At 47.7% G+C, this 27,954-nt stretch overlaps 1 protein-coding gene and 1 long non-coding RNA gene across 6 annotated transcripts in view; both read right to left on the bottom strand.

The window, feature by feature from the left end:
• Nucleotides 1-27,954, bottom strand: part of LOC146399544 (uncharacterized) — a 345,027-nt gene that overhangs the window by 126,443 nt on the left and 190,630 nt on the right. The gene's annotated exons all lie outside the window — the stretch shown is intronic.
• Nucleotides 7,731-27,818, bottom strand: LOC100520629 (uncharacterized). Of its 5 annotated transcripts, XM_084980429.1 has the most exons (5): nt 25,939-26,105; nt 13,866-14,872; nt 12,969-13,283; nt 10,189-10,395; nt 7,914-9,319 (listed from the first exon to the last, which is right to left on the bottom strand). In XM_084980429.1, the coding sequence occupies exons 3-5, from the start codon at nt 13,048-13,050 to the stop codon at nt 9,270-9,272; spliced, it is 339 nt and encodes a 112-aa protein (XP_084836555.1). In that variant the 5' UTR covers nt 13,051-13,283; nt 13,866-14,872; nt 25,939-26,105; the 3' UTR covers nt 7,914-9,269. The 5 variants fall into 5 exon arrangements, with proteins under 5 accessions (XP_084836554.1, XP_084836555.1, XP_084836553.1 ...); XM_084980428.1 differs by having other exon boundaries at nt 7,731-9,319; nt 12,969-14,872; XM_084980427.1 differs by lacking the exon at nt 7,914-9,319 and having other exon boundaries at nt 10,245-10,369; nt 12,969-14,872; nt 25,939-27,818.

A 27,954-nucleotide genomic window follows, 5' to 3' on the forward strand; every position in this document is an offset into this window, starting at 1 on the left:
GTACCTTCTTTTTCTATATAGCTGAGTCTCCCCAAGAAACAATATTTCTCCAAGATGCCACTTTCTTTTCTGTACACTTCCAAGCTGCTTTCCTGTAGCCAGTGCTATGAATTACCAAGTTTTGACCGGCATTCTGTATTTTGTATTGAGCTTTTTCTTTATGGGGTAACAGTTCTGTCTTCTGTACCCCACTGCTTTTTTTTTTTTTTTTTTTTTTTTTTTTTGACCCTCTTAAGCTTCTTTTCCCCTGCTGTCCACACCCATCAGTTTGCAGTGGTGAGTGTACACAGTGATGACAGAAGCTGTTGGAATTTGATTAGTTTTCTATTTACAGGTAATTGGAGCATCATGATTCTCATTCTCTATCTCCTGGTACTGCTGAAGGGGTGGGTCATGTGTGGTTTTATTTCCTCTCTTTTTTGGGTTTCTAGATATTTGGGGAAGGTAAGTGGGAAGATTCAGAATTATGCAGCCACTTGGACTGCCTGTGTGGCTCACAACAGAATTAGGCAGCCTCCACTGTCCTCCAAACCTGGCAGTTCCAACTGAGCTTTAAATGTAGTTCCTCAGGGTTTGGACCTGGATCCTCTGCTTACTGGATAAAACTGGTTCTGGTCCATCTCAACTACTTTTATGACTCCAATTACCAACGGTACATCACTAACTCCTACAGATATATCTCCTACCCACACATCTCCTCTGAGATCCAAAACTTTAGCCAATTCTCTACTCATCCTCTTCACGTGAATGTTTCAAAGGCCCTTACTCTACAGATCTGGCAAATACCAAACTGAAGTCACACTATTATCTTCCTCAAACCCAGGCTCCCTCCAATGTTTCTTATCTTACTCTGATCCATTTAAGTGCATAACTGAAAATCTTGGGAGTCCTCCTTCCTCAACCTCAATTCCATTACCCTCCCCACATCCAGTAAGATCACATCCTCCTCATCCTCCTTCCTAAATGTCCCTCAGATTCACCCACTTCCTCCATATCTACCCATCCTGTTTAAGCTCCCCAGCTTCAGTCAGTTGCTCAAGCCACACACCTGGGAGCTTCCATTACTCATTTATTTCCCTCGCTACCACATCGACGAGCAGATCCTGCTGGCTTTTCTTTCAAAATATCTCATTCCATCAATTTCTGTTTCCACGGCTACCATTCTGGTCCAGGCCACCGTTACTGCTCCCACCCCCACCCCTAATCACAGAGCACTCGTTTGCTAAAAGGCATGTTCTTTTCTTCCTAAAAGGTAAATCAAAGCATGTCACTCACCTACACAAACCTTTCAATGGCTCTCACTGTACTTAGAGTAATCCCCACTCCTCACATAGCCTAGTTTTTTTTCCCTTGTAATTTACTACTGCCTTATTCCTTCAAAAGAACAGTTTTTCACTAAAGTATAATTGACATATAACATTATATTAGTTTTAGGTATCCAACATGATTTAATATTTGAATATACATTGTGAAATGATCACCACAATAAGTCTGGTTAGCATCCATCACCTTATGTGGTTAAAAAACCTTTTTTTCTTGTAATGAGGACTTATAAGACCCATTCTCTTAGCCACTTTCAAACATTAGCAAACAATAAAGACAGTAACATTAACTTTCATCGCCATTCTATACATCACATCCCAGGACTTACTTATTTTATAGCTGGAAGTATCTTTTGACCCCTTCTCCCATTGCTCCCCCCACAACCACCAATTTGTTCTCTGTATCTATGAGTTTTTGTTTTTGTTTGTTTTTTAGAGTCCATATATAAGGGAGGGCACACAGTATTTATCTTTCTCTGTCTGGCTTATTTAGCACAATGCCCTCAAAGTCCACCCATGTTGCAAATGACAAGATTTCATTCTTTTTTATGGCCGGATAATATTCCATTGTGTATTTGTCCCTGCCTGTATCTTAGATCTAATCTACCCCTCTCCTAGCTAGCGCCTCCCTATCCTCCAGCTATTTGTGATCTGGTTCAGTTTCTCAAACAAGCCAAGTTCTTCCACCTTAGTGTCTCCATCCTTGCTCTCCCCACATCCCAGAATGCCCATCCCATGACTCTCCTTCTCACACCGAGCATCCTATGAAAGCAGTTCTTTCGTTATTCCCTATATCATTCTCTATTTCCATTACAATCCATCTCCCAGTCTGTAATGTTTTGCATGTGTGTTGGCTTGTGAATCCATTTTTGGTTTTCTGTATGTGCTCTGCTCTCAGGTAAAAGCCAGGGTGCTGCGGATGCACACAGGGAGGCTCGTATGCTCTTTCCTGAGGAGAGAGGAAGCTGCCAGGAGGACGTGGCACTGTCCAGTTTGAAATCCAAAGGATCATGTGCCCAAAAGGGGGTAGGATAGTGAGGAACAGGGACTGTTCGGGCTGAGAGAAGAAGTAAACGGAGAGGTCTGAGGACGGCACAGCATTTGACAGTGGTTTCATGTGGCTGGGGTAGAGAGCTAGAGGCCAGGAGCAGATTCAAGCCAGAACAAGGTGGGTTCACATGCCTGCGCCCTCTGTGTGCTTACACCTGAGAGGGATGCTATGTGGAACTTACTCTTTTGGCACACCAGCTCCTCTGATAGGAGTTTACCCTACATGAATACTCAAACATGACTCAAGTAATAGTCCTTGAAGCACTGTCTGTATTGGTAAAAATGGAAGGAGTTCCTACTGTGGTGCAGCGGGTTAAGAATCCAACTGCAGCGGCTCAGGTCACTGTGGAAGCATGGGTCTGATTCCCAGCCTGGCACAGTGGGTTAAAGGATCTGGCATAACTGTAGCTGCGGCTCAGATTCAATCCTTGACCCGGGAACCTCCACATGCTGCGGGTGCCACCACTCAAAAAAGATGACGACGACAACTCAAATGTCTAGAGAGGGAAGGGAAGGAAATAAGAGTTTATCCACAAAGAGAATACCACGGAGCCTCAAAAGATGAAGATGCTCTAAATGTGCTGATGTGGGAATGATCTTTCCAAGATAAACTGACCAATGAGAAAAGAAAACATGGTGCCTAATAGTGTATAGAGGATAATTCCATTTGTGTTACATACGTACATATGCTTGTAGATAAACAGAGGACCTCTGGGAGAAAACACAAGAAACCAGTTTCAGTGACGGCCCCTGGGAGGTGACGTATATCATTGGGAGACGAAGAGGGTGATGTCCTCTACCTGATAGACACTCTTGGCAGATCTGGCAAGTGCAATATACAAATGAAATCATACTTCTTTAAAAGAGTGGTGGCACTGAAACTGAGGGAAAGGGTATGGCTTTCAGAATTTTCTTTGCTGTCAGAATACTATGTCTCTTGTTCTAGGAATTTATCCCCGTTACGGCAAAAGAAGCCACAAGAGGCTTCAAGGGAGGGAAGCCAGGAAGTTACCCAGACTGGCCATTTCTACCTACATTCACTGCAAAATCCCCTCCTAGTGGGAAACAGACAACTTGTTCTCAGAGCGGATGAAGGCTTCATTGCTTGGTGCTGCCTTGGAGCAGGGGACATGGTCAGGTATCTGTGCTTCAGGGGCCCTCACGGAAGACTGTGGGACCAGAGCTGTCACACAGTGATCCAAGCACATGGCTAATCCTCCTTTCTCGTGGTGGATTCAAGCCTGTATACTGCTGCCTGTGCATCAGGCAGATGGGGTAATGTGTGGCAGCTTTTAAAGCCCTGTATTTACAGAGAGGGCTGTCGGTGCACTTCCACCCTCTCCACACCGCCCCCCCGAGCAGATCTCATAAGCATGGGTGCTGATCGGCTGGGCCTTCCTGAGGCTGCATTAAATCACACCTGTCAGGGTATCAGACGTAGATTCACCTCCGCGTTATTCTTTGATTGGATGGCGATTCAGCATTTATAACTTTTCTTGTGAGAAACAGGATGTGAAGCTTCGGCAACCCCCCCCCCAACCTTTCCTTTTTATTTCCCTCACTTATTTTCATGTATTTGTTATTCCCCAACCAGAATTCACGCAGGGGAAAAACCAATTGAAACATGTGAATGAGACGTCAACAGCAAGCCCTGATGTTTGTGAGGAAGCAGCCTTAACAGTCAGCAGAGGCAGGTGGAGGGCCGTGTGGCCGATGTGTCTGATGTGTCCGGATGGTGTCCCAGATGCTTATAAAACGCAGCCCAAGCCTGAGAAAGTGCTGCCATGAAGCAAGCTCTCTGGATGAGTGGAAAAGTCCAGCCTCTAGGATTTGATGCAGAATCTGCCTCATAATCTTTTATCTAACACATCATGTGGAGCTCCTGCTAGGTGTTAAGGTTTGTGTGAGCGAATGTAAAAGTAGGTAAACTAAGATCAAGGAGCTTCCAGGCTGGCATAAAAGATCACTGCCACATCATGCCAGAACCAGAGGACCAGGGCTCCCGAGGTGGCAGGGGGCGCTTCCCCTGGGGACCGTTGCTCTAAGGGCCCCGGGCCCGTGTCCTCTGCTCGCTGTCTGCGGGTAGGTAGGTGTCTCTGCATTTCTCCTCGGAAAGTTCAAGGTTCTTCTTTCATATTCCATCGTGAGAAGAGCACAGACGTTAAGGTCATTCAGAGCCAAGGTTCTGCAGTGCGAATCCCGGCTCTGCAGCGTGATATGGGGCAGGCTCTGAGCCTCCCCTTCCACACCTATGGGAAGTGAGCAATCTGCAGCTCCCATGGTTGTTTTGCAAGGAAGGGAGACAACAAGTTTTAGGCATTGGTTTTAGGACCTAGCACATAGTAGGTGCACACATCCCCCACGTCACTCAGGATTCTGGGTACCCATCAGCCATTCCAGATTTATTCATTAGCAGGAGTCATCGTATCCGTTTCCATCTCATCATCTAACACAACAGATGTGTATAATATGGCAGATGTTAAACCTAGATAGCTTTGGGTCTTTGCACCTTCTGAAAATTTAATAGACATAAACTCTGTCTTCTAAATATATATAGATATAGATACAAAGATATATAGTTGTAAGAGATCTGTCAATGTTCTGTCTTCATCCACAGTTTCCATTTCTTCCTATCTACAGACCAAATGATGGGACATCAGTCCTTCCCTCTGTTCATCTTTCCTTTCAAACTTCCTCTCTTATGTATTCACGTGATGTCTCAGAGCCGGGATAATGTCTGTCTAAAGTGTCAGAGCAAGGACAACATTTGGGGGTGATGATGCAGATACGACAAGGTAGGTTCCAAGGTAGTTGGAACAGATGGGTCACCAAATGGGATCAGATTGTGCCCTGGACAAAGTGATGTCTTTTCAGGCAGTTACAGAAAGCTCCAGAGGGAGGAGAGGGTTCTAACTGCAGGGACCTGGGGACCTGGCTGGCAGCCCGGGCTCTGGGGGAAAGGTGGGGACGCAGGTGAGGGAGGAGGCTGACGGCTCACCCCCCACAGCAGCCTTCCCATGAGAATTTTCTCCCAGGCAAATGATGTGACAGCCTCTCACCTCCAGCGACAGAAAAACAGCTTTGCAGGACCTGGCAAACACATAGCTCTGGTGGGTTTTCTCTGGGGATGAGGATTTTTTCTCAAGTTGCCGTAATAACATGTTAGACAGATTCATCGTCACCTTGCCTCATCATCAGCTTGCTCCACGTCCTCCTGAAACTTTCCTCTGGCTAATGGCTTCCCTCCTGATTTTTCTTTACAGGTAAAATGTTATGCAGACCCTCTGTCAGAGTACTATTCTTTAGAGGCTCTATGATGCAACTCAGAAAAAAAAAAAAAAAGCTTTACTGGAATAGCAGCTCAAGGCAGGCATTTTAATGAGTGTGCTGTCTGGGGAGATGGAGATATGGGGTGGGGGGTGAGCAAGAATAATTCTCAGCTTCTTGTATGTTGTGAATACATAATCTTTAGATGTTTTACTAAATTCAAAAGGCAAAATAGGAGTTCCCGTCATGGCGCAGTGGTTAACGAATCCGACTAGGAACCATGAGGTTGCGGGTTCGATCCCTGGCCTTGCTCAGTGGGTTAAGGATCCGGCATTGCCATGAGCTGTGGTGTAGGTCACCGACGTGGCTCGGATCTGGCATTGCTGTGGCTCTGGCATCGGCTGGCAGCTGTAACTCCGATTGGACCCCTAGCCTGGGAACCTCCATATACCACAGGTGTGGCCCTAGAAAAGGCAAAAAGACAAAAAACAAAAACAACAACAGCAAAAAAAGGCAAAATAATGAAAACGTCCTAAACTATCTTTGAAGAGCAATGAAAAAGTTTAAAAAGCATAATAAAAAAGATGTCAATCTCATTAAATTGTAAATATAGGCAAGGTCGCAGAGAGAAACGCAACAACATAAAACCCCAAATCTCAGTTTTTTGCTTGTGCCCATTCTTCTCACTTCCAGAAGATCCTGTTCTCAGCGCCCCTAGCAACCCACTTAGCAAAGGTCAAACCCATCAACCAAGGTCAAGGCTGTGGTGGCCCCTCCTGCAAAATTCTCCTGTCAAAACTTCAAGCACAGATCAGATAAGAGCATGTTTTCATAATCTAAAAGCAAGAATTAAAATGTAAGTAAAATAAAGCCCTATTTATCAAAAATCAACGTTATTTGCAGAGGAGAGTTCACAGGATGCTTTTGCTGAACTGTGCGGTGATAAATGATGCCCAGGGACTGCATTATCCTAAAGGGCTTTATGACTCATCAAAGAGACACATCAATCATGGCTGGATTGTTCTGTGCGGTGTGAATGTTACTGGAGGCTTTGAACACTTTTTTTTTGAAATTAAGTGGTTCATTTAGGGCATATTAATCAACTTAATCGGAAGTTCCCATTTTCCAGTGATGCAAGCTGGGAAGACAGAGGGTCTTCAAGGAAAAGCGTTGACTGACCTTTCTGTGTGACCACAAACCTTTTCACTCTGTCCATCCCATCCACACAAGCAACAAATTCCTATCGAGCTCAGCGGTGCCTGCAGTTTCTTCATCCAACACCTCTGTTGACCCATCTGTCCTTTCCTCCCCCTCCTCTGCTTCTTCTAATCACCTTCTTGTCCAGTCATTTGTGTCAGAAACTGTAAAGGCATTCCCTCTATCCCCCAAACGTCTCACAGGCGCGCATACTGACTATTAAATGCTCAGGACTGAGACATTTCCTCAAACGCACCACTTCCTATGAGAAACATTAGAGGCTTTGATGAAACAAAGGATTCATTTATGCCCTGCTTCTCAAAAGTCCTGTTTTTACGGTGATTTCATGCTCAGCACCAAAGGCAGACATCACCTCATTTGACTGTCACGTGGGTCTGGCATAGTCCACCCTCTGATACCCAACCCCCCCCCCCCCACCGCCCCGATCTGCTGCTCAGAGCCTCTGCCTGAGACCGATGCTGCTTAGATGTTACAACATCTGTCGAGGGCCTTTTCAAAAATAAATTTACCAGAGGATCTCACTTGCCCTTCATAAGTTCTCAAACTAGAGGAAAAAAAGAATTCATTATGCACAAAAATCTGAAATAATAGGATTACTTTCTAAGCAATTAAATGCTTAACCGTTTTAGCCCTGTGAGTGGGAAACCCAGCCAGATGCCTCTTTCACAGAGAACATTGTAACAAGGTGATGCCAGCTTCTTCTGACCCTTACACTTCAGTAGAGCTCTACATTTGCAAACAGTTAAATGTAAAGTGTGTAACTATTCATGCAGTTGCAAACCTTGTCTACTTTTTTAACTAGAAGTATGGGGAGTCCCCTCTTTGTTAGAGGATCTGACACCTTCTTCCTTTAAATGATAACACTACTTTTAATTTTTTTTTTTTTTGAAGTTACTAAAAAATGTACCCACATCCATCTCTGCTTGCTTTGTCGGTGACTGTAGGTACTTGTCAGCACACGCTAGCTCTGTTCTGTGTCTTTAAGTTAGTCTGTCTTTCTCCCCCTGATTTTTAATACATGTTGACTTGGAGAATCTGGTCAAGTTATTTTAAGGCTTTTTTTTTTTTAATGTAAAGTGTTATCACAGAGCAGATAAATAACCATGATGAGTATAGACAGAGCAGTAACATTACAGCTAAATCCATTGCTTCTGAAGTGAGGGGAAAGCTGATTTGAGGGGTGGCTGGAGCAGGGGTGCTGCTTGGTGAGGCTGTATCACTCCTCCAGGAAAGTCACCTTCTCGCATTTTTTGTGTGTAACTGCAATGGAACAGTTTTTGCGGATAATCAGTAACCCTTAACTCTGTTTCATGATGATTCTTATGGATACGGTTGTCTCTGAAGCTGGCTGGAATTAGCCCATGGCACTGGAGGTTAGGAATAATCTGAAAAGGGTCCTGCAAGGAGATCTGAAACATCGTGATAGCATTTATGCCATCTCTTCTGACTTTTAAACTCTTATTAAAGGCTCCTAAGGCTCCTGAGAAAGGTGCTTTCCCCTGATTTCCGAAGAACAAACAAGGCACAGAAGGTGAAGGATTTCTCTAGCCACACAAGAACCCTGGGGCTGTGATGAAGATGAGAATTTGGTGGGTCTGATTCTGAGTTTTTCAGGCTTGCCAGGAGAACATGCTCCCTCCCTTTAGGCCAATAAGTCCTATTAACCCAGGAATTGATGTTGCTCTTCCAATCTAATCATAAAGGTCACGTCCAGTAATGGGGAAAGGACACATTTGCATATATCACTGGCAGCCCATTGTCCTGTGAACACTGCCAAGAGCTAAACAAAGGCTTCCTCTCACAGTGTAATCACGGGGGACTTCAGAATTCTTATCTGTCTCAAAGGTCTTGAATATATGGCCCATGTCACCGTAGGACTGTCGGCTCAAGGCAAGTTTGTGTGACTCTAAATGCCATGGGCAGTGCGTGTGCGTGTGCGTCTCATCAAAGCCATTCCTTACTACAGACAAGCATTTTTCCCTCTGACCCTCTCTGTAACTCCTACTTTTTAAGGAGGAAAGGGAGACAGGATGTCTTGTACCGGGAAAGCGCAGATATTAAGTACTGATGACTGCAAACTGCCAGGGTTTCCTGGGTTGGGCTTTTTTAAGCAGCATCTCCTTGTTGGCAGAAAACAACTCCAGACAGATGAGAAGGTATACGTCACTGAGAAATATCACAAACTTGTGTCTCTTTTCAGCTTTAGCTGTGATGAAGTGAAGGGTGTGCGTCCTTCCCCCCGGGGCGGGGACCGCTAGACACTGAATACATTCATCTTCCCTTCAAGCTTTCCTCACTCAGGATCTTCCCCAACATCCAGTCCTCACCAGTCTCCAGGCCAGCGTTAAACTTCAGATCGGGAAGGGACTGCATTGGCTGCTGGCGCTGGGAACTTTTCTCCATGAATGATTTTTATATGGTTTTGGCAGACGCATAGAACATCAGCAGAGAGTGAGAGCCTGCTGGCGGGAGAAAATAGAACCTTGACATAACTGTAATGGCCTGAGTGGTGTTTTACATGTTTGGCCTGCTCAAGATTTATGTTAAAATCAACCCTGCAAAAGAGGTTTTAAAAAAGTCTATCAAGCTGCCAAAATTTAAACAGCTCTTTCTTTCCTCTCCAGTGACAGTTGGTTTAACAACCTAAACGACCTGGTACAAACTGGCACTTCCCAGCAGTCGAAGACCTTGTGGGCCTAGTCGAATTTCGCCAAGTAATTTTTCATTTACTTCGTAAACCTCTGAGTTCTCTTCTTCCCTCTCTTGCTCCTCGCTCCCCTCTTCTCCTTTCACTCTTAGTCCATCCTTGCGGCCCAGATTTGGGAAGGGCCCAAGGGAAGTGACAGCACTTCGTCAAAAGGCACCGAAATTAACGTTTTAATTTAGACACCACATTTGGAAGTGCTCCTTCTTCACACCAAGCTCCTCCCCTCAGACATCCCTGCCAGGCCCTCATGTTGGCACAACCACTCCGCCACCACTAACTGCTGACGGTTTCTTCCTGAGTTACTGGCTGTCACTTTTCTGCGCCCAGCTCAGCGCCCTGGCCATGCTGCCCCAGGGGTGGGGCGGGGGAGGGGAGAGAGGGAGAGGGGGACACAGGTCTCCTCGATGCCACTTTTTGCACCCCCTGCCTCTACCATCCTGGATGTCATCCAACCAGGAAGAAACACCTTTGCATCTGCATAGCTAAACAGTACTTACACCTGCCTTAGCTGCCTAATTAATTTATTCTGCAATGTACACCTTTCAACCTAGGCCTCTGACAATATCAGAAGAAAAACTATTTTCTCCATAGGAAGCTCCTTCTTGTGGTTTAGGAGCTACTTACCTTGAAGAAGGACTGTGTCTCCAGTAAGAAGCCGGTCTAACAACAACCCAGGAATGTTTTCTTTCTTTTTTCTCTTTAATGTATTCATCATGGAGACGCCACCTGCTTCCAAGAAGGAGCTGAGACAGCGGAACCAGGCAGGCAGGTAATGAGTTTTCCTGCTGACACGGTACCTTGGATGCTGGGGAAGCAACGAAGGGCCACGAGCTATGGAGGGAAAACGCAAAAGGGCAGAACTCGGGAACCAGGAGGAAGGAGGCTGGCCAGCTGCTTTCCATTCCGAGCGAGGCCAGAGGAGAAAGAAAGAAGCTGAGCCGGTGACGCTGGAAGAGAGGACAGACAGGCCGGGAAATGGGGTGCGGGTCTGAGGCTGTGGTCCCTCCCTGGGGAGTTCACCAGCAAAAGGACCAGATGAGGCCCCTCCAGACACAGCACTCTTTGCAGAGACTCTGGACCAGTCCCCCTCCCCCTACCACCACCGCCCCCCAGTCCCGGTCTGGTCTAGGAATCCTCGAGTGTATTTGAATTTACAGTGTTTTATGTTTGCTCTAGCAGTTTATAAACCAAAGGCAATGGTGACAGCCACCAAAACAAGAGAATAGGGTGCCACTTGGCCGACAGCCCTGTGTCCCTCACTCACACCCACTGCACACTGTCACCAGCTGTCTGAACCAGCGATACGGCCCACACTGCCTGACAAGGGTGGGGGCGTCTTCACAGAATCTTCCACACGTGGGACTTTTGGGTGGGGATTTCCTAGCATGAGATGGGAAGGTGGTTATTCCTGGAGGATGTGGCCAGCGGGAGAGGCAGCCTGGGTCCTGTGAGGACAGATCACAGATGCAATCGTTCAGAGGGTACCGTCTGTCCTCTCACTGGGAATGACCCTGTCCTAGCCCGCGGCCCCTCACTCACTGCTACCAAGGCATCTGCGAGCCGCTGAGCAGAACTTTGCAAAGTCCTCCTTTCAAGAAGCGGGTGACCTCAGCAGGGAGCAACAGGATGAGATCTTCTGCTCTAAGAAGATGCTCTGACAGCAGTGGGACTGTAATGCCCAGCTCTGGGGCTGTTTACAGGAGACAGGGAGGGCAGTGCCTTGCCTGGGAAGGACCGGCATTCCTAATTAGAAAGACTTGTGGCTTAGATGACACTAGGTAACCAAAAGGCAAGGCTCCTACCTGTGGCACCCAAACAGGGTCTAAGTGTTAACCATGATTATCTCCAGTCAGTAAGTCCCTGGATGATAGATTTCGAATGTTTTCCAAATTATCTATGGTGAGCCTGTTTTACTTTTCTAATCAGAAAAAAAAAAGTCTTTTTTTTTTTTTTCTCAGCAAAAGTATTACCCAGAAGATGAGACTAGCATCAAATTTCAAAAGAATTTTAAGGACTAGAACTGGCCCCTTCACTCTGCCTCTCATCAGTGTAGCCCTAGAAAGCCACTTCTGGAATGTCTGTGACAGCACCATTCAGCAGCACCTACCGTGGACCCACACATGTGGTCTTGCAGCCTACAGGCCCTTGGCTGCCTTGCTGGCCCTCATTTGCTACAGGAGGTCCGACAACTGTAGTCACGTGGCGAATGGGAAGTGGGAAGTGGGAGTGAGAAACAGAAAGGTGAATCTCTGCAAACCGGGCACAGGGCAAACCAAAGGGTCAAGGTGGGTGTGGGGGCCAATAAGAGTCAGAGTTGGTGACTTCGAGATGAGTCAATGCTGGACAACTCTCCCCACCCAGGTCTGGAGAACCCAAAGGTCACTAGAGAGCTGAAGGTCAGGAGTTCCCGTCGTGGCTCAGTGGAAACGAATCTCACTCGTGTCCGTGAGGACGCAGGTTCCATCCCTGGCCTCGCTCAGTGGGTTAAGGATCGGGCATTGCTGTGAGCTGTGGTGTAGACTGCAGACACGGCTTGGATATGGCATGGCTGTGGCTGTGGTGTAGGCTGGCAGCTACAGCTCTGATTTGACCCCTAGCCTGGGAACCTCCATGTGCCGCAGGTGCGGCCCTAGAAAGACAAACCCAAAAAACAAAAAACAAAACAAGCTGAAGGTCAAAGCCAAATCTGTAGTCAGACCAAATATATACCAGACACAGGAAGATTTTAATTTGGGCAAATCCTGGCTCAAGTGTAAAACCTTTTACACTCTTCCTACTGTGGAAAGAAGGTGAAACACTTGCTACAGTGTAGCCAGCTGACATGCCAGGCAGACCCTGACATCCAAGGCATCATTTGGATGGATTCATTCATTCAACTAATACTCACCGCTGTAGACTAAACATCTGTGTCCCCACAGAGTGCATATGGTGAAACCTAACCCCCAATGTGATGGTATTAAGAAGTGGGGCCTTTGGGAGGGCTCCGCCCTCATGAATGGGATTAGTGTCCTTATAAAAGAGACCCTAGAGAGATCCCTCACACCTTCCTCCATGTTAGGCTGCAGTGAGAACCTGGAAGTGGCTCTCGCCAGACACTGAACCGGCCCACAGCTTGATCTTGGACTTGCCAGCCTCCAGAACTGTGAGAAACAAATTCCTGCTGTGTCCAAACCACCTGATCTACAGTATTTTGTTATAGCAGCCTCTGCTTATGGAGCATGCCATGGGGCAGGGACTATGCTGCAGAGAGAGAACAAGAAAAGTAAGTGGCTGACATGCATTATGTCAGTACTTGGATGCAACCTTGGAAAAAGCAGATCATCACTTGCAAAAGTTGGAGCATATTTAAATAGGCAACGGAGGTGCCACTCTTGTACAGTAATTTGAGTTGTACCGGGTCTTACCTTTGCAAAATGAGTCAATCAGTGGGATGTCCCACTGACCCCCGGGGTAAGCAACGTGGGGGACACCACATGAACGTTCCATTCCTGTCCCCTTCTCCACGACTCAGCTTGCCACTGGAACATGAACTGGAATTCCCTAAGAAATGAACTCGTTGAATAACGCAACTCTGAGAAGTTTCTTCAGATCTTGATATCATCTTTGGCGACCATTATTTTGGTCCACTATGAGGGCTACGCATCAGGGATGCCGGTGGTCTGAGACTAACCCACAGGAGCTGATGAGAATCAACAGCATTATCGGTGCTTCAGACGACTCTGGAGGTTGAGAGAGAAGTGATACTTTAATCTCTGGGTTTCCAGGTGTTTTCTTAGGTTCGGCGAAATCCTCCTTCTGTGTCTTCTCAAGAGACCACGTGTGCTCTCTGCTGGGGCCTTGACTATAGCTGGACGTGTACATTTATGTGTGTGGTCACTAAATTAATGTCACAAGGGTAGTCTGTTAAAACAGCTGTTTTATCTCACAGTCTTGTCCCCTGGACCTAACAGAGTGTCCATGTGACCAAGGAAGGACTCCACAGAGAGCTGTCCAAGTTCGAAGGGTCTGAGTGGGATGGGGCAGGGCAAGGAGGGATGCAAGACCACAGAAGGGCAGAGAAGCCTGTTCTGTGGCTGCAGAGCAACACGTGCTTCCCATCTGTGAGGCTAGTTTTGGGTCAGCTGAGTGAACCTGACATGGTTCCCCTGAACCTCCTTTCCAGCAAGGTCCCGGTGAGATCTGGCTAGGAGAAATGTGCACCAGATTAGAAAGGCGGAAGCCAAGTGGCAGCCAAGACACCCTGAGGGTCTGGGTAGGACAGCAAGGGCCTTGCAGCGCCTGCTGGTGACCTGTTGGCTCACCTTGTCAGGGTGGAGAGGCCCCTGCAGGCGCTCCTGTGGCTCCCACAAGCTCACTTGCCTCGACTCCTCTGAGGCCTGGGCTAGGTGTGCACGCTGTTCCAAGGTGAAGGGTACCAGCTACCCTGCAGGCCTCCTGGGACTCCCAGTTGTGGTCAGTGAGAGAAAAGGCAGAGAGATTTTGGTTTGTCCCTGTGCGCTCCAGTTGGTCTTCACTCTCTGCCATCTGTCTCCAGATCTTCTTCCCAACTGCCAGCCCTGCTCATCTATCAGGACTTGGGGATCACCGATGGCTTAGGCAGCAGCAGCCTGGATTCATCTAATCCCTATAATAAATCCTTTCTTCCAAATCGCTCCCGGTGCCGCTGCTTCCCTGAGAGCCCCCAGATGTACCATCCGAGCAACGTGAGTGTCTTCCTTTTGGGGACAGTTGCTCCCATGAATTAAGTGCTTTCATGGATGATATCATAATCATCACAGCATAGCTACAACGACAATGTGCCCGGCTGAGAAATCCACCCTTTGTCACACAGCTGAGGCAAGGATTCAAGCCTAGGTGTCTGCCTCTAACAGCTGTATTCTTTCTATCATGCCATGCTTTCTCTTGTTTAGTAAGGTTTTATTTCTAGGTCGAACATTTATCCCGCTTAAGTTTCATCCATGAGCTGATGTTTCATTTGAGCAAAACCCCCCCCCCCCAAATGTAGTGCTGTGTTTCCTAAATAGGACTGCTCAGGGACACCAGGTGCCTAAAAGGATCAACAGTCTACTGACATGTGATTTTGAAGTGTGAGATTCATGAACAGGGGCTCAAAGAAGCTGGCCTTCGGAAGGGAATCTGTGGAATTTTTCAAGGTCCATGAGCCACTCACGTCCATCACAGCACCCCTCCCCACTCAGGGCGCACTCTGCTGGCCGTGATCTTGGGAACAGCAGTTGCTAGGTCAACTTCGTATTGCTTCTGCACAAAACGACGTATTGCTTCGTATTGCTTCTGTATTCCATAGCACCTGGCAAACAGCAAGGGCCGAATAAATGTCTGTAATTGACAGATGGGTTGTGAGTTTCATTCATTCCCCCAGCCCACGGTTTTCTTTATCTCATCACTGCTCCATCAGCCTCCTGGAATGCCCTGGCGTATTTTTAGTGTGGCAACTCTTACTTCCCCATTATGTTGATTGAACAGTGATACGCTTGGCAGTTAAGGCCAGATTTGGGAAGTCTTTATGACAAAGAAATGAGGTGCAGTCTCCTCCATGTGACTCACAACATGCCTGCCATGAGCAAAACCCCCAATTACATGAAATGATGTAACTGGAGTTGATTTTCAAATATATTTTACCTCTCACCAAAAAACTGCTGTGACAAACAGTCCTTTTCATAGGTGGGACTCTCCATAGCTTCAAAATACCCTCAAAATTAAAGGGAAACTTTGGTACAGTCAAATGACAAATGGTTTTGAGATGTCACGCATCTCCTAGTCTTCAGGGATGGGCCCAGGGAAGAACACCCTGTGACAGAGAGCAATCTGTTTCCAAAGTGACACAGAGTTTCTCCGACAGGCTCTGGCATCTGGCTGCTGGTGACAGGTTTATATTTTATTATTATTTTTCTCTTTTTACGGCTGCACCTATGGCATATGGAAGTTTCCAGGCTAGGATCCGAATCGGAGCTTCAGCTGTTGGACTATGCCACAGCCATGCCAGATCCAAGCCATGTCTGTGACCTACACTGCAGCTTGTGGCAATGCTGGGGTCCTTAACCCACTGAGTGAGGCCAGGGGTCGAACTTGCATCCTCACAGAGACAACACTGGGTTCTTAACCCACTGAACCACAACAGGAACTTGCTAAAGGAATTTAAACTGTGATTTTCTGTGCTTCCTGGCCATTAGGAATTTTACGGTGACTTTGCTAATGCATTTTCTAAATAAAAGTTTTATCTGGTCTTTATGAACAATGGACTTCACTTCTATCAGGCCAGCCCCTTTGGGGGATCAACAAACTGACAATGATTTTTGGGAGAGCCTTTTCACCAGCCGAGGTCCTGGTATGCTCAGAGAACTTGACACACTGTGAAACTACTCGGCTCTTTTCACCTCTGTGCTTGCTCAAAAGCAGTAAGTGGTGTTCCTACAGTCAGCAAATATTTATTAGGAACATACCACATGCGAGGCACCAGAGAGACTACAAAAGCAGTGGAGGAGAGAGGCCCTGCCCTGGTCCCACAGGGCAAAACAGTTTGGGAGGAGCACGTGATACAGGTGGTTGTGCTGAGTGATCCAGAAGGGCTCCTTGGAGGCGGTGGGTCAGGTTTCCCTAAATCCTGGGAAGTTGCAAGGTGTAAGAGACCAGTGGGGACTGATGATCGGAGGCCTGGAACAATACATTTACTACAATTTTAAATTAAAGACTGATGACTTAGTGAATAAATAGGCAACACTCGGGTGAAATAATATGATCTAAAAATAAATCTGCAGCCACAAACAGGCAGGAAAGGCCATCAAGTGACTTTAGTTCACACTTTCCTTGATTTCCTCCGTTTCAACCCTCTTATCTTTATGCCATTCTCAGTAGTCTCTGGAAGGAGAACTTGTCAGGGACCAAGAGATTCCAGAGCCAAACCTGGAGTTCAGCCAAGTGGGGCCAACTCCAGCGCCACTGCTACCAGCTGGAGAAAGAGAAGCCCTGAAAGGCTCGCTCCCCAGGTGTTTAAAATGAGAGTTCTAACACCTACCCAGACAGTGTTCTGAATTTTTTTTTTTTTTTGTCTTTGTTGTCTTTGTTGTTGTTGTTATTGTTGCTATTTTCTTGGGCCGCTCCCGCGGCATATGGAGGTTCCCAGGCTAGGGGTCGAATTGGAGCTGTAGCCACCAGCCTACGCCAGAGCCACAGCAACGCGCAATCCGAGCCACGTCTGCAACCTACACCACAGCTCACGGCAATGCCAGATCGTTAACTCACTGAGCAAGGGCAGGGACCGAACCCGCAACCTCATGGTTCCTAGTTCTGAATATTAAATGAAGCTATATCACAGTTCCTGTCGTGGCTCAGTGGTTAACGAATCTGATTAGGAACCATGAGGTTGCGGGTTCAATCCCTGGCCTCGCTCAGTGGGTTAAGGATCCAGTGTTGCTGTGAGCTGCGGTGTAGGTCGAAGCTCTGGCGTTGCTGTGGCTGTGGCTGTGGCAGAGGCTGGCAGCTACAGCTCCGATTATACCCCTGGCCTAGGAACCTCCATATGCTGCGGGAGCGGCCCTAGAAAAGACAAAAAGACAAAATAAATAAAATAAAATAAAGCTGTATGTGTGGAGTGCTTGGCATGGAGCTCCATGCGGGCTACGAGCTCAGGAAATGGCAGGCACGAGGGTGAGGTCCAAGTCCTCTGGTTTAGCAAGGACCGGGTGACAGAAGGATGTTTCTTGCAGGCGAGGCGCGCAGCAGGCATGTAGCAGGCGTCTCGGGAAGGGCTGACTGAATTCACGAAACAAGGGTCCTTCCATTCCATTTAAAAACTATTAACAATCACATCCATGTGGCATGCATCGTGTTTTCCAGGGACACTTGAACTTGTTTTGAAGAACGCCTGTGACAGAAAAGGCTCTCATCTACGTGACCTCAGAGAACACGAGCGGAAGGTTCTGGTCTTCTTCCTAAATTGCTGAGCGCTGCTAACGAGGTTGCCCACAAACCTGAGGTGCAAGAATGTCGTCAAGAGACTGAAACAACTATTTGGATGAGACAAATATTTGGCTGCCAAATTCAAACCTGAAGAGCTACAAGGTAGTTCCCTTTTTCCTCCTGGAGAGTTTTTCTGGGTCTTTACCATAAGGGCTTCCCCCCTCCCTTCATGTAAGGTGAATTTTTAAAAATATAAAGAATACTTTGGTTTCAAATAAACTGACTTTCTTAAAAAAGGAAAATGCACCATTCAGCAGAGGACACAGTTTCTGACTCCTCTTTCTCAAAAAGGGCTTTGTAAGCTGCTCTGATAGGTGAGTGTGGAGAGTTTTAATTTAAAAGACATTTCAAGCCCCAGGTATAGAGTCAGCTTGTTGGCACATTTCAGGAAGAAAGTATCTGTAAAGACATCAAAATTGGAAAAGGAAGGCCAAAGGATAAATCGATTATAGAGTGCAGCACAGCAGAAAATGAGGGGGCCACGGACACTGGCAGCAAACCTGTCTCAGCACGACTCTCTGGTACTCTAGACACCACATGGGTCAAATTAACTTCATGGTCCAAGGATATCCTGTTTTCTGAAGCTACTGTGCTTTGCACTATTTCGTGGCATCCGCTGGAAGTAAAATATAACCTGTACCAACTCACTTGTATTTTTGTAACTTTGCCTCAGCAAGCCTTCAGACGCGCTAAGAGTGCAGAACCTCTTGCTGGCGGCAAAGCCTTGATAAAAGCTGATGGGCTCCAGGAAAAACGAGGGGCCCCTGCTTCTGGCCACTTTTCTGGAAAGGAAGGAGGGGAGGGGCAAATGCTGACGGTGCCATGAAGACAACGGCCAGGGACCGCCGGCACAAAGTACAGAAACTGCTCTAGAAACGCCTTATTTTCTTGACTTATTTTTATATTTAGATTCGTCCTCTATATATTTGCAGGGGGATGGGGGGGAGGGAACCTCTCAAGATTTTCCTACATTAAAAAGGAAAAAGTGAGGAATGGTGATTCACTCATCACGCCAGCTCGGGCTACTGGTGGCCCATCGTGGCCCTACGGCTAGTGTTGCTCTTAGGGCCCCTGGAGCGCTGAGAGTGATCCAGGGGGAACCTTGACAGAACTGGGTCTTTGTGTGGGAGGGAGGGGAATTCGGCCGAGGGAGAGGAACACCTTCTGAGCAGGCCACTTGTCTCCACCCCATGGGTGTGTTCCTGGGCCCTGGTTAACTACCCATGAGCAGATCTGTAAAAAAATACAAAAACAAAAATAAAAAGCCTCCATGAATAAACCTTAAAAAATGCAACTGGGGGGGGGGGGGCAGCTGCTTGCTAAAATGCACATATTTAAGGCATATAGTCAGAGATTATATTAAATTAGAAAAAAATGACTCTGATGTACTGGTATTTCCACCTTAGAAAGCCTTTATAATGAGGGGAGGACAGTCCTGTGTAGTCCCCAGAGGCTGTCTGACTACCTAGTAAGATGACAGAACATTTTTCTTTTCCATCTTGGGAAAGTCCACGGAGACGCAAGCAAAGACTAAACCTGAGTTAACTGCATAATCGATCCTTCAGGTCACTCATGTTGACCTGAATGAAACATGGTTTTGCTTTAAAATGTTTTTACAGCTAAAAACATAAAAATCAGAGATGGCTATGCTGGTTTCTTACTTGTTACATGACTGTTTAAGGGTCTCTGCAGGAATGGAAAATGACAGAAGTATGTTCATACTTGAGCTTGACCTGTTAAGAGTTGAGGAAGTCCACCCTTAATTAACTTCCAGTGATCAACTTCAATCAGTTTGATAATTAATACTGAGTCATCTGGCAGCGCTGCAAAGCTGATCACTTACATCATGAAACTATTTTTTTTTTTTTAACGTACGCTACAAAAAAAATCACCAAGTCAACCGCAGGCTAGGACAATATATTGATCAGCTCTGAAAGATGAGGATTTTTATGTATAAAATATAAAGAGATCATCAAATTCATAAGAAAAATATTGACTCCAATAAGGAAATGGACAAAGTATATTAACCATAATTGACATAAAAGAGGAAAGGTAAATTAGCAAATGTTTCAAAAATACATGTCTTCATTTGTAATCAGAGAAATACACATTAGAACAACCCTATGATGTGATTTTACACCTGCTGGCGGAGCATCTTTTTAAGGTAATGACACACACACACAGGTAATAACAACATCCAAGGTTATCAAGGTGAAGGTGAGACTGGTGCTTTCTTCATTACTGGGAGGATTATACACACTTGCAACCCCAATATGACTGGTTGGGAAGAGCCATAAAGATTTTTTTCTTCGCTGGAAATTGATCAATAAAAGACTAAATGTAGAGGCGTGGCAGCCTCGACTGTCACGGGGTGACTGGGAACCCATGCGGAGGCAGGCTGCGCTGACTCTGAATCCCAGCTCAGCCCCTTCCTGGGTCTGCCACCACCACTCGACGCCTCAGATTCCAGCTTTGCGAAATAAGGTTAATAAAACCTATCTCCTGGGGCTTCTGTAAGCCTGACGTGGAATCATATGTACTTTTAAAAGTGCCAGCATGGTGCCTGGCACTCTGTAAGTGCTTAAAAAGTGGCAGACTATATTATTATTAATTAAAGACCAAAAAATAAAATTGAAACAAGCTAATGTTTCATTTTCTCAGGCACGGGTTTACTATATTAAAAAGACCAAAACCCTTTCCTAACCAATCATTTACATCTACTTAATTCAAAATATTTTCACTTTAAAAGAATCTCTGTATTTCTATCAAACTAGCACTTTAGAAGTAGACTCACTCTGGCATAGATACATATAGACTCTTCAGAAGAGGCAGAGAGAGAGTCTTAAGAGTTACTCTGACTCAATATGGAGGTATAAAAAATTTTTAGTGCTATACGCTATTGGGAGCTGTTGGACTATAACTTCTTGGTCTAATTAGCCTTTTAGAAGTTTTACTAACAACCAAAAGTACCATATTGACAACAATGATACCATATGCTTTTCAGCAAATAAACATTCTGCGAGTATTACTAGCTAATTAACTAATCCTCTTGGATTTCAGTTTCTTGATCTGTAAAAAAGAGCTGATCATATCCATAACTCAGGGTTATCTAGGAAATAAATAAGAAAACACATGTAAAGCATGTAGCTCAACGCCTGGCACTCAGCAGACAGCTTTTCTTTTTCCTGCCCAAATTCCACCTCCTCATTTTTCTGAGAAGCGATAACATGTCCTCTCTCCCTCCTTGATGTGAGAATAAATGAAAAATACGCCCCTCCCCCCAAGTGCTTTGAAAAATACAGCAATCTAAAAACACAGAGTAAAAAAAAAAAAGTCTGAAAAACTAAGGGAAGTATACACGTGTTTAAAAACATTTTGAACGGTAACAAGGTTTTTAATAATTACCGTAACAAGATAATAGCTTGAGTCAAACAGTTCTTGCTAAAAATCTTTGACATTGATAAAAAAAGCCATGTATATATTAATCTAGGCAGTCCCTCTCATTCTCTTACTCTTGTTTTCAACACATTATTTTACTTTTGGTTTCATTTGGTTCACATCTCGTTTCTCTGGTTTATTACATGGATTTCAGTTAGCTTTATCCCTGCTGCCTCTCTCATTTCCTCTGATTTAAGAGAAAGATAAATAAGAAAGCAGTGCTATGACAAGTCATACTGAAGCTTGAGGCAAAAGGAAATGTCAGTTATACTGTTTCTATTGAAAAGTTTTATTATTTGTTCATGGGGGGGTGAGTGTTGATTTTTAAAAAAATACTGCATTCAAATATTTATTTCGATCACCTCCTGAAAATGTGTGCACAAGGCACATACCCCACTAACCTCACCCTCGTTCTGCCCTGCAGAAAAAGCAGGGGTGCTCGGGGAGCTAGAAGGGTCCTAATAGAGCAGACGCAGCAAAAAAGCGCAAATGCACATGGGACCTAACTTGATGATTCTACTCCTAGGAAGAAACCTGAGTGTGGATCATCCCACCTTCTGTCTCGCCAAAGATGGGGGAAAAAGAAGGGAAGAGAAAAAAGGAGTCTGAAAATTTTACAAACACACACCCCTTTCTGGAGAAATTACTCTGACACCCTGGATTCAGTCTCTTGGCTGCATGTTAACCAAGTGCAAAATGGATGTGTTAGGACAGAAGCAGCAGAAACCTTCTCTGCACTGTGCCGCAGGTTAGCCCATAGAGCGCAGTTTCTGAACTCCGATTTAGGATGAGAACAATCTAGGGAAAACATGCTGAACTGTGAACAAGCAGTACAAGCTGTAATAAAGGGGAAACCCTGGAAGAATGTGTCTGGATAAGACGGCCTTCTTTTGATCTCAAGCCTGGCATATTTACATTTTTCTCCTTCCAAGACGGCATAGCTAGTCACTGGGTTCTCTCTGGGGCAGTCTGGCCTGGCCTGGGATCTTCTTAACAAAGGAGCCTGCCTTCCATTCCATATTTTGAGATAAAGCCCCAAGAGCCAAGCGGAAACATCGAAAATGAGAGGTGTGTGAATATGCTTTGTAGACCAAATACATGCAAATGTATAGAAGGCACTACTGTCATTGACCTAAGGCAGACCTGATTGGCTGGTAAAAACAGGTGTTTTCTTTGCATACTTGAGCCCAGCTGAATTCAGAGCCATTTGGGATACAGGTTACAAGAGGAATAAATGGCAACAAACCCTCCCCTTTTTAACCACCTACCACCTTCTTGGAGACTCAACCACTGGCATTGTAGGTGCAAGGGGGAAGGGGCAGGGCAGGGAGGAAGGAGGCGAAAAAAACTTGAAATGTGTTCCTGCTGGGAGAGTGAAGACTTGACTTTCAAATGAAGCCACTTGGCATTAGTGACCATAACTTTGGTGAAACCAGCTAAACCTGTTTGATTGATGGCTCGCACTAATTCACAAGTGAGCAAAATTTAGTCAGATTCTGACTCTGCTATTTACTAGCACCTTTATAGAACTGCTCTGCGCCTCAATGTTCCCACCTGTAAAGCTGGTATGGCTACAATCACTGCTCCATATGTAGGGTTGTCGTGTAGGTGAGTGGTGGGTGTCAAGCGCTTAGCACAGTGGCCAGGTAATTAGTTAAGTGTTCATCAATGTCGGCTCCCATTTCCAGTCAGACTCACTGCTTTGGTGAACAGCAGCTGAGCTGTAATTTTCATACATTTATAAGCTGTTTACAAAAATCTTCAAATGCTTGTTAACGCCAGTCCTATCAATCCAAAAAGATGTCATTTTCTTTTTTGTGATACACTTTCCTACCTCATTCCAATATTTTTCATGCCTCTGGGCTGAGAAAACGAGCAACTCTAAGTAGCAAGTAGGAAAATCCAAGCAAAAAAGAGAAAGACTACATTTAATTCTTTTAGATCCCAGTCTCATTGTCGCAAGACCTAACCAGGTGAGAGGTGTAGATTAGATTGGTTGTTTGGGAGTGTGAATGGTGGGTGTGTCTGGGCGTCTATGCCACATAAAACTCAGGAGGCATTATAGGTCTGAGGCTGTTGACCGTCTAGGGCTAATAAACGTCACACCTTGCAGCTTCTGGGGAGAAAAAGAAACGCCCTAGTCCACGGCCTGCACTGACCATCAAGGCCAGCTGCCTGGGCCTGTGTCCAGTGAGCCAGGAAGGCGGAAGGGAGGCAAGAGGAGACACAGGGGCACCCATCACTGCCCCTGTCCTGCCCCTGTCTTTGTAAAAAGGGGCTTCCACTTCCTGGGGGACTGTCCTCCAGCTGGAAGGCCATGTCCTGTGGAAAGGCCTGGCTCTCGCTTGTCTGTGGCTCTGCTACCTGGACTGAACCCAGTTTCTTGTTAGGCATCCACTAATCTCTCTGCCGCTAACAGATGTGTTTGCCAAACAGAGCAGAGATGCATTTGAATTCCAGGGTAAAATACTGACTAGAGTTCACATTGTCTATCGCTGACTTTAAAACAACAGGTTTGGGAGTTCCCTTCGTGGCTCAGTGGTTAACGAATCCGACTAGGATCCATGAGGACGTGAGTTCGATCCCTGGCCTCACTCAGTGGGTTAAGGATCCGGCATTGCCATGAGCTGTGGTGTAGGTCGAAGACATGGCTCAGATCCCGAATTGCTGTGGCTGTAGCGTAGGCCAGAGGCTATGGCTCTGATTCGACCCCTAGCCTGGGAACCTCCATATGCTGAGGGTGTCACCCTAAACAAAACAAAACAGGGGTGGCAGCAAGTGCCCTGGGTCAGACTCACAAGATTCCCAACCTCTCCGTGTGGCCTTGGCCTAAGCACCTAGCCTATCTGGGCTTGTTTCTTCATCTGTGAATGCAGATAACAAGGAGCTATTGTAGGGAACAAGCCAGAATGCTGTCTGCTCTAAAGCCCTACCAAGACGGAAGGTAGTGATTCCTGTCACAGCTCCAGGGGTTCAGGGAAGATCACTCAACAGAGTTCTCCTTCTGTCCAGTCGGGCACCTCCAGGCTAGACTCAGCCAGCTGGTGACAGACCCAGCAGCTTTCTGGGCGCTGCTCTGGTGTTGCATCATCCGGGAGGGCCAGGATGAGGTGGAGCCAGCAGAATTCAAAAACACCTTCCAGACTTTTACTGCCAGAGAGGACTTTGCAGGGTTGTGTGCAGGGTTTTGGAGAAACAAGTTGGTATGTGACTTTGATCTCATCAAGCTAAAAATTTTAACACAGAATACAAAAAAGGGCAGATTTGGGAGTGTGTTGGGGGTGGGCTAGGGAGGAGGGCACGGAGTGAGAAAGAGAGTCCAGGACTGTCAGTAACAAAGAACAATGTCTACGTGCCTATCTCAGCCTTGTGAAACCCTTCTTGGTGGAGATGAAAGAGTTCCCAGTACAATCGGAGAAACACTCCCACTAGCATATTTCCAGATGCCTTCCTGTGCTCTAAGGGACAAGAGGCCCTTACAACTGCCCACCTCCCACCCCTGCCTGCCTCCACCCACCACGGCAGAAAAAGTTCAAGATAGAACGAAATGTTATTCTGCGCAGCCTCTAGGCCTGATTCTAAACTGGGCAGCTCAAGCTAAATTTGTCTTTAGGGAAAGCCAAGCCCACATTGTCTTCATGTAGCTCTTCTTGTAGTCTTTTAACATGTACTCAACACCTGCTGGGTGCAGCAATAATAATAAATAAAACCCATGCCTGCCAGATGCCCACTGCGCCCTCTCCATTTGCCTGCCAGCTCATGCCCTCATCATCACCTCCTCCCAGGCTTATTCCCACCCAGGTGACCTGGGTGGGGGAGGGTGGATGTAGAAAGGGGAAGCTGCAAAACCTCGGTGTTAATGGTGGTAGCACTGATGCCCTTGCCCTGACCACCAAAATGGGATCCTCCCCAGCTCAGCCTCAGATAACTACTTGTTGCCCAAACCTGGAGCCTACGTTAATGCTACAGGGAACTGGTCAGCAAAAAAGCTGATCTTGCCACTGGAGTGACTGGGAGAAACCACCTACGATTCACACAGTTACAGTTCAAGCATCTGACTTCCCAGGTGGATTTTTCTCATTTCACACACTGGACAGTTAACATCCACGAAACTCAGGGACCCCCGCAGGTCACACGAACCAACACGTCTGGTCGAAGAGCACACACTACACAGGTTATGAACGTCTTTTGATTGGGCCTCCCTGATGGGTCTGCACTTTTTAACTAAAGTAAAAGGGGTACTAATTAACTGCTGGAGTGCTTTACCTAAACTAACCGCTTTTAACTAAAGTAAAAGAGTTGCTAACTGTTGTGGTGCTTTACCTAAATCCTTATCTTGCGTTTCTAACTTTCCTCTTGATGCAATTTAAATGGGAATGTATCCAGTAAACGACCATGAATATTTTTAAATGATCATATAATAATCTCTAGGAAGTGGACAGCAACTCTCTGTCACGGGGGGCTCTTTGTTGGCACCCAGCTGCTCGAGGAAGAGGAAATGCGTGAACAAGAAATAAGGCGGCAGCTCCTCTTGGCCTACGATGCTGCCTCAGAAATGGGAGCAACCAAGTCCTCGAAAAGATGGCTAGGCTTCCACGTGGAGCGGACCGTCGGTGCGTCTTCCCGACAGGGAGCCCAGCCTCCACCCCTTGCCCGGGAGGAGCGCGGCTGGGCTTCTCCCGTGCCCGGGCGCTTGGGTTCCGCAGGGCCTCCTCCCGAGGCTGGTTCCGCAGCCTGGAGAGCAAGCAAGGGACTCCTTTCGGCTCTGCGCGCCTCCAGGACACCGGGCAGCGGCGCGGGCCGCAGTGTGGGCCTACGCCGTCGGAGCCCGCGGGCCGGGAGGCAGCAGCCCTCACCCCGCCCGGCCTTTCCCGGCGACTCCCAGCGCCCGGCCGCCCCGGAGCCCGCCGCAGGGAGGCCTGGGCATCCCGGGCGTCGCGGCGAAACCCCAGTTCTTACCTTTGGCGGCGCGATGCGAGGACGCTCGGCGACGGGCAAAAGCCCATGTCCTCACCCCCACCTCCGACCCGGGGAACACGCGCTGAGCCCAGGAGCAGCAGCCCCCAGCAACCCAGAGCCCCTGCTCAACCGCACGCCGCTCCTTCGGGGCGCCGGGAGCAGCCCTCGGGGCAGAAAGCGACCGGCTGGGCGGAGGGATTCCGACGCCCCGGGCCACTGCCTAGGCCCGGCCTGCGACCGACAGCTCACTGGCCGCCGGCGGACTGAGCCCTTGCGAGGCCGCCACAGGTGCCTTCGGGTCAAACCCGAGGCTCTTCCCATCCCCCCGCTAAGGGCCTTCCCAGTTTGTCAAACCCTTCAAACTACTGCCTCAGTAGCGTGAGGTCGGGGCTGGGGGCGGGTTGGAGAGAGTCGGGGTGTCCTGGAGGCAGGGAGAGAAACAGAGGGCGCCCGGCGGCCGGGGGATGCAGGCGAGCGAATGAAAGTCGAAGGGGAGTCAGCTCGAATCTGAGGGTGATGTTAACATGCCGAGAGGCGCAGCATATGGTTTCCATGTTGGGCAGCGGATACAAAGAACGGCTTTGGGCCGGGGGAGTCTCCTGACACCAAACCGCAGCAATCCCGACTTAGTGAGGCCTGAGTGGCAGGAGGCTGGATTTTTGGTTGAGTTGCAATTAAAGGGAGATATTATGCCCGAGCCTTTCAGCTTATTAATATTTATAACCTGGAGCGACAAGACCTTCGCTCCCTTGAGGCAGATTTTTCAGGCCCAGGCGCGGAGCCGGATGTCTCCGGGGCAGGGGCTTCGCCAGTGACCGGGGAGGAGAAAGTGTGACGAGTAAAAGGGGAATCATCTGCCTTCTGCGTTTCTCCTAATTACGTGACCGGTGGAAATCCGGCCGGGAGGAGCGCAGTCGGGTCGTGCCGAAGGCGGCCGCGCAGGGCTCCGCACCTCGCAGGGCCTCCCGCCTAGCGTTTTTAACTGCTCTGGGCAGCGAGTGTTTTGGAAGGAAGCCGGGTTATTGTCTCTTTATTAATTACCCAAACATTGTCTTTCTGCAGTATGTTTCTAGCACCCGGGACAGACGGCGTGTTAGGGACATGTTCCAATAACTAGGACTCGGGGTAAATGTCTTTTATGCTCCCTCCCTCCCCTTCCAGAGCCTGCGGGGCGAGGGCGAGGAGGAGTAAAACGCAGCCTGGCTTTGGAACGGTTCATCAAAAACGCCCACGTCCGGCCTCTGTCTCCAATCTGCGGGGCTCTGCGCTGCGGTTCCTCCCCCGGGCGGGGTTCCAGAGTGTCGGCGAAGCCCCAGCCAGCGAGGGGGGCTCTCTGCGTTCCGCGTAGCACCCGGGCCTGGGAAACGCGCAGGATCGGCGGGGAAGCAGGGGTTGGTTGTCCCGGCCGATCTCGCGTGGGCCTCCACCAAGGGCGTCTGGCTCCGCCATCAGGCAATGCTTACGAAGCGTTTGCACTGCGTCCTTCACGCCGCGTCTGATTTCTGCTTTCTCTGCACAAGGTGACCGGGAGCGGGGAGGATGCGCGTCCCTAAGCCCCAGGGGTGGGGGCGGCGTCCGCGCGGTCAATTCTCCGGTAATAAACGCAGGGTTCCGCAGAGGCGCCGCCGCGGTTCCCATGGCAACGCGGCGCTGGCCTCAACCCGCGAGTACCCGCTGCGGGAGACTGCGCGGCGGATGGAGGTCTTCGCTGTGGCCGCCGCAGCAGCCAGCCTCTTTCTGCTCTTGGTCTTCCTCATCTTCATCTCGGTCTACGTCGGCTCTGGGCCTCCCCACCATCCCCTGCCCCAGAACTGTTAACTGAAAAAAAGAGGAATTTGTCGTCGAAAGGGGTGTTCTCGATGGAGCTGCGCAACACAAAGGAAGGTACCTGCTACATCCTATGGGTACCAAAGCAGTCCCCGCCTCCCGCATCCAGGCCCAGATGTGGCGACACCAGACATTGCTTCACAGTTGTGCTCCATCCATCCGATCCGCTCCGAGGGCTGGTTAGCACCC

The sequence above is a fragment of the Sus scrofa genome, chromosome 10 (assembly GCF_054392235.1).
Source record: "Sus scrofa isolate SSC_HxYL_T2T_F1_AM1 chromosome 10, Sscrofa_HxYL_maternal_Yorkshire_Landrace_v2.0, whole genome shotgun sequence".
Taxonomy (NCBI): domain Eukaryota; kingdom Metazoa; phylum Chordata; class Mammalia; order Artiodactyla; family Suidae; genus Sus; species Sus scrofa.